The 6000-nt window shown below is 44.6% G+C and overlaps 1 protein-coding gene across 4 annotated transcripts in view; it reads left to right on the forward strand.

Moving 5' to 3' along the window:
* Positions 1-6000, forward strand: part of MGST2 (microsomal glutathione S-transferase 2) — a 28496-nt gene extending 22496 nt beyond the window's left edge. For 3 of the 4 annotated variants that reach the window (XM_047718488.1, XM_047718487.1, XM_047718485.1), the window contains 3 exons: positions 2190-2260; positions 5206-5287; positions 5774-6000. In XM_047718488.1, coding sequence (XP_047574444.1) covers positions 2236-2260; positions 5206-5287; positions 5774-5903 — 237 coding nt within the window. In that variant the 5' untranslated portion in view covers positions 2190-2235 and the 3' untranslated portion in view covers positions 5904-6000. The remainder of the gene's footprint in view (positions 1-2189; positions 2261-5205; positions 5288-5773) is intronic. The other variant, XM_047718486.1, reaches the window with a different exon arrangement.

Consider the following 6000-nt stretch of genomic DNA (forward strand, 5'->3'; position numbering starts at 1 on the left):
AACGAGGTATCTTGGGACACATCCAGGCACCAACTACTTAACTGTGGTGGCAGAAAGACATGGTTGCATGCTGGGTTGGGGTGGTGCAGGAAGAACGGGTAGAACAGGACGCAAGGTGTGTCAGCCAAGCAGGACCTGGTATTCTCAGTAGGCAGCTACAAGGAAGACCATCGCCATATAGCTGGGCTCATGGCTGGCCGTCAGGAGAATTATTTTCGATCTCTGATACATGATATTAAGACAGGGACAGAGCCTCCTTTCAGAGGGACTAGGGCTTAAGGCAGGGCAGCCCAAGTGGGGCCTGGAGGAGCAATGGATAATGAGCTCAGGTGGGACCTGAGGCCAGGGTGAACACCAACAGTGACTAACTGCCTGGAGGGGACAAAGGGACTCGTTTCTTGGGAGCAGAACTGCGCAGATACTCCAGGCTCTGCCCTCAGGGAGCCCAAATGTAGTTACAGTCACACCCTTGCCGGAATTTCAATGGCTCCTAAGCAGCCCTGCTCACCCAGGACCTCAGCACCCCCTCCCCCTATCTTCTGGGTCACTTCCTGGAGCCTCAAGGGAGGTGAGGGACACAGCCCCTGCTGGCAAGCCCTTGTAGGGAGGGATCGTCCCACTGTCCTGCTAGAGTCCTTCCCCAAAATCCCGTGGATGCAAGCCCCATTAGCTTTCAGAGCTAGGGGTTCTGAGGGCCCAGCCCTTAAGCAGGAGTCTTAAAAGCTGGCGGGCTATCTGTGGGGTCCTCAGGGAGAAGCTGCTGATATGGCGTTGTGCTGGGGGGCAGTGCCTGGCAAGCATGTGTCTCAGCCTTGCCCACCTGTTTCAGCGTGGGTATCTTCTCCTTGTCTCCACTGTAGGAGTCACTCAGCTGGCTTTTGGGTTTCCTTCAGAGGGAATCGCTCTGTGAGTGTGGATGTACAATCAGGGTGTCCGTGGGAGGAGGGAAGTTCCAGAGCCCCCTTTGTTGCCATCTTGGTGGCCAAAGCAAAATAAAAGGAAATAAAGCCCCTCATGGTGACCTCGGCTAGAAGATACAGGTATTCAAGAACGGGTATCAACTATTTCTGGGCCGATTGTCTCATAACGTTAGGTACAGAAACTTCAAGGAAGAATGTGGAATCATTTTGGATTCTCTACACTATGCCACTCCCACCAGGGTCAACTCAAGATATCACAAATGACAGTAGAGTTCTTTCTTGTTGTGATAGTGTCAGCAAGGAGCACAGCCAACCTAACCGAGATCCCTTGGGGGTGCAGCATGGGAAGGATGAATATAATTCATCTTTTTTTTCTCTTTGCTAGGTGCAGATGAATTATAGTTCTCAGAGAACTGTTCCTTTTTGCTTAAAATAGTATCAGATTTTCTGTCCAAGTTTTCTATGAATAGAGGCAATTTGACTTGATGTTGGGACAGGGCTTTGGAATTTGGTGGTGACACAGTACCTTTGATTCTCTGCAAGGCATGGGTCAGCTTGTGCTGTTGGGACTTATTTTTTCCCTCCATAAAATGGGAATGAAGGATACTCCATTCAGGAGATTGTAGGGGAATTATTTAAGAGTGTTTTTTAACTGCTGGGTAACTCAAGTGGAAGGCAATGAGTGTGTAAGAATTTTTAGGAAGAGATCTGATAAATATAAATTGTGTTATTTTCTGGGTTCTTTAGAAAAGATGTGGAATGAATTTTGGGCTTAGAATCAGAACCATCTTAAGGTCTGTCTTTTGGAAAAGAGCTAAAATTCATTCCTACTACTGGCAGCTTACCTGTAGGAAGGTGATTCTTGGCCCGGATCTGAGGTTTAAACAGTGTTTGAGTCTTACCTTGGAAAACTCATTTGACATGAAAAGACATCTAAATTTTTATGTAATTCTTATATTATTTTTATAAGAAGAAATTAGACATTTACCTCCAGATGAAAGCATAATATTTTCAGGTTGAGTTTTCTCATAAAATAACCCATGTCTGAGGCATCTGGGGGGCTCAGCTGGTTAAGCATCTGCCTTTAGCTCAGGTCATGATCCCGGGGTCCTGGGATCCAGCCCTGCATCCGGCTCCTTGCTCAGCAGGGAGCCTGCTTCTCCCTCTCCTTCCTGGTGGTGCTATCTCTGTCTTTCTCTCAAATAAATAAGTAAAATCTTAAAAAAAAAAAAAATGACCAGTGTCTTTATATATTTTTTTTTCCTGCAGACAAAACTGTGTGGAGTTTTACCCCATATTTCTGATTACGTTGTGGATGGCTGGATGGTATTTCAATCAAGGTAATTTTAAAACAGGATCTAATGATGACTGTGGTTCTTAGAACCATTAAGGAACAGATGTGCCACCAAACATCGACTGATTCCGGAAATTGTTTTAAACAAAATAATCCATGTCTCTGTGCATCAAAGAGCGCCGCTCTGCAGATAAGCTAACTTTGGCTTCATTTCAGTTTAACTCGGTAAAACAAATAACAAAAACAAAACAGAACGAAAAAAACCAACTTAGAGCAAACCGCATGCTGGGCATTCCCAGATGAAAAGGACATGATCTTGGTCTTCAACTCTGATTCCTTAATTCCAGTTTCTCTGCAAGAGTTCACCCTAATGATCATAGCTATTATTTACTGAGCACTCACTACGTGCCAGGTACTGTTTTACATCTTCAAACGCATCCCATGGACAGGATAGATAGGATTGAAACCTTCCTATGAGGTAGGTTCTGTAACTGATGCCTACTCTACAGATGAGGAAACAAACCCACAGCTTTCGTAGATTGCTCAACTTAACATTCATCAGTGTGGGAGAAAACTGGCTTTCAAGTAGGGGCAGGGTCTGTAGGTATTTTCTCAATAACACGTGCACCCTTGAGTTCACAAGGCTGTCGTGTTCCTGTGTGTAGCCGCTCTGCAAACATCTGGAAATATCCTTGGCGAGCTAAAGCCTTAACCCAAATCTGCCTGTTTCTTTAATGGGGTCAGAGCAGCACTGGCTCTCTGAGTTAAAGAAATTCAATCTCTTTGGCTTTATGATAACTTTCATCATCTCATTTGGGTCTGACACTTGATGGCTAAGATTTCACTAAACCCCAATCCAGTGACTTTCAAAGGCAACCTCCTTCACTGTCTTTTTGTAATTTTTGCTGTCAACTGAGGAATTTCATATAAAATGTCCTTCAGAGAGAGAGACCTCTTAACTCTATTCCAACTCACGTTTTTGTCCCCTGAGGGCATGAATGAAGGCGGTTGTTCCTTGTCAGGTAAGACTGCATTAACAACTAATAAGAAACCTGCCTTTGATAATGGGGCTCAGTCTCTGCTATTTGACCCTTTGGATGTCACTGTAACGGGCTGAATGAAGCCCACTATCAGAAAAGGATTTTCTGTCATAATTTTGTTCTTCCTCATGAAAACTTAAGTTGCCTGTTAATTGCCTGGAATAGTTCTCATTGGCTTCGAGGGAATTAAGTCATTAGATGGGGGGTTTGGTGGGGAGGCTTCAGAACTACAGTCGGCTTCAGGATCTCTCCACTTCCTCCCTCACATGCCAGCTGCCCCCCGACCCCCGCCATCTCATCTCTTCTCTTGGCCCCCTTCTTCTCACCCGCAGGTCCCAGGCACACGTCCTCCCCTCACAAGGCCTTCCCTGACCCCTTTCTAAGGGATGCCTCCTCTGCCCCCGCTGTTCCATCCCTCCTGCCTCATTTCCTTCCCTGTACTTTCAGTTCTGTGATGTTCTTCTAAGTTTTCTCCTTGTTGGCTGTCTTTGCTGATAAACTCTGTAAAGGTAGGGTGCTTGTATCTATTTCACTGCTGACCCCAATCCTTAGACTCTGCTCGGTGTAGAGTAGAAACTAAAGAAAATGTTTGTGATCTAATAAAATAAGGAATTTAATTTTATTCAGGATTTCAGAGCCCCAAAGATAGACTCCAAGTGTGTGCCAGAGGGCTCTCGCAATTTGCATCCATTGGGTGCTAAGGAAGAGAGAGGCTCCCTGATTGTAGGGAAAATATTGGTATTTTTTTGTGGGACAAGATGACAGAAGATCATGCTACACTTTACATTTCTTTGAGGTAAAATTTACACACTGTATAGTGAAAGGCACAGATCATACATGGTCCATTCCATGAGTTTTAACAAGTGTGTGCCCATCAGATGCAGGACATGACTTCTACTTAAAATTTTTCTTTTTTAAAAAGATTCTGTCTATCTATCTGTCTATCTATCTATCTATCTGCAAGAGAGAAGGGGGAGAAGCAGAGGGAGAGGGACAGGTAGACTCCATGCTGAGCATAGAGCCCAGTGTGGGGCTTGATCTTACAACCCTGGGAGTATTACCTGAGCTGATACCAAGAGTTGGACATTTTACTGACTGAGGCATCCAGGTGTCCCTAGAAAGTTTTCTTCTGCCCCTCCTCGTCAGGCACTTTCAGAAGCAAACACCATTCTGGTCTTTTTCATCATAGTTCAGTTCTGCCCATTCTAGAACTTGCCATCGTGGGAACGATACAGTGTTTACTCTTGTGCTGTGCTTCATTCACTCAGAAAAATGTTGAGACTCACCATGTTGTTGCAAGTATCCGTGTCTTTTTGTTGCTGCGTGGTATTCTGTAGTATGATTATCTCAGTTTGGTTATCCATTCTCCTGTTGGTAAGTTTCTGGGCTCTTTCCTGTTTTTTACTATTATGAATAAAGCTGCAATAAACATTCTGCACAAGTCTTTTTATGGACATGTACTTTCATTTCTTTGGGGGTAAATATATAGGAATGGAATTTTTGGGTAAAAAGTATGACCCAAAAGTTGGGTCATTAGAAACTACCAGAACTTTTCCCAAAGTGGCTGTACTATTTTGCATTCCCACCAATAATGTATGAGGATACCAATACCGCCAACATTTTGTGTTGTTGGTCTGTTTAAATTTTAGCTGTTGCAGTGGGTTTGCAGTGGTATCCTGTTCTTGTGGTTTTAAGATGCAGTTTGCTGATACTGAATGATGTCGAATAATGTTGAAAAAAATTCTCATGTGCTTATTGGTACATTTGCTTATCTTCCTGTATGCATTGTCTATTTAAATATTTTGCCCATTAAAAAAAATTAAGTTGTTTTTGACAGAGCTATTTGTGCATTCTGGACATGTACACATTTTGTGAGCATTTTCTCAGTTGTCATACCACGTTTTGAGAGACCGCCATCACATTCCATATCTTCTCTGTTTTCTCTCTGTAGTTTTTGCTACTTGTCTGGGTCTGGTGTACATATATGCCCGTCACCAGTATTTCTGGGGGTATTCGGAAGCAGCTAAAAAAAGGTAAGGAGAAACTACGAACTGGGTGACACTTAGGAAAAGAGTGGCTGGATGGCGTCCGAATTAGCTGTGCATTCCTGAGGTTATTAAGAGCCCTGATGGTCGTGGTTGCACAAGTGATCTGAGTGGCCCGAGACCCTTCTTCCCAGGCCTTGCATAACTATGGGTGAGACAGGAACACCAAGTACAAACTTGGCACTCAGTGCGCGCTCGCAGCCGCCACACTTGAAATCCTTGCAAGGATTGCGCACGATCTCCAAAAAGTCACAAAGGAAACAATCCTGCCCAGGCGTGACCATCCTTTGAGTGTGCAAAGGAGTCAACCTCTGTGGCTAGGTATCCCCTTAAATTCATGTGATGAATCCAAATTTTCAAATGGCGAAAGCGTTTGAAGTTCTGGGAGGTGCCAGCGGTGAGCAGCCTACCCCAGAACGCCTCCCATCATCGCTGCACTGGTTACCATGTCTCTGCCTCGTGTCTGTCCTGTAGGATCATCGGTTTCCGGCTGAGTCTGGGGAGTCTAGCTCTGCTGATAGTCCTAGGCGCCCTGGGGATTGCAAACAGCTTTCTGGACGAGTACCTGGACCTCAATGTCGCCAAGAAACTGAGACCCTTCTGACGTCCTCCCTTCCTTTGCCCAAATGTTTGCAGAAGCTATTTCCACCCTGAAGGTCATGTGGAGTCAATGGATCAATTATTAAAAAGAGAAGTCTTTG

This window comes from Lutra lutra, chromosome 2 (assembly GCF_902655055.1).
Source record: "Lutra lutra chromosome 2, mLutLut1.2, whole genome shotgun sequence".
Taxonomy (NCBI): Eukaryota; Metazoa; Chordata; class Mammalia; order Carnivora; family Mustelidae; genus Lutra; species Lutra lutra.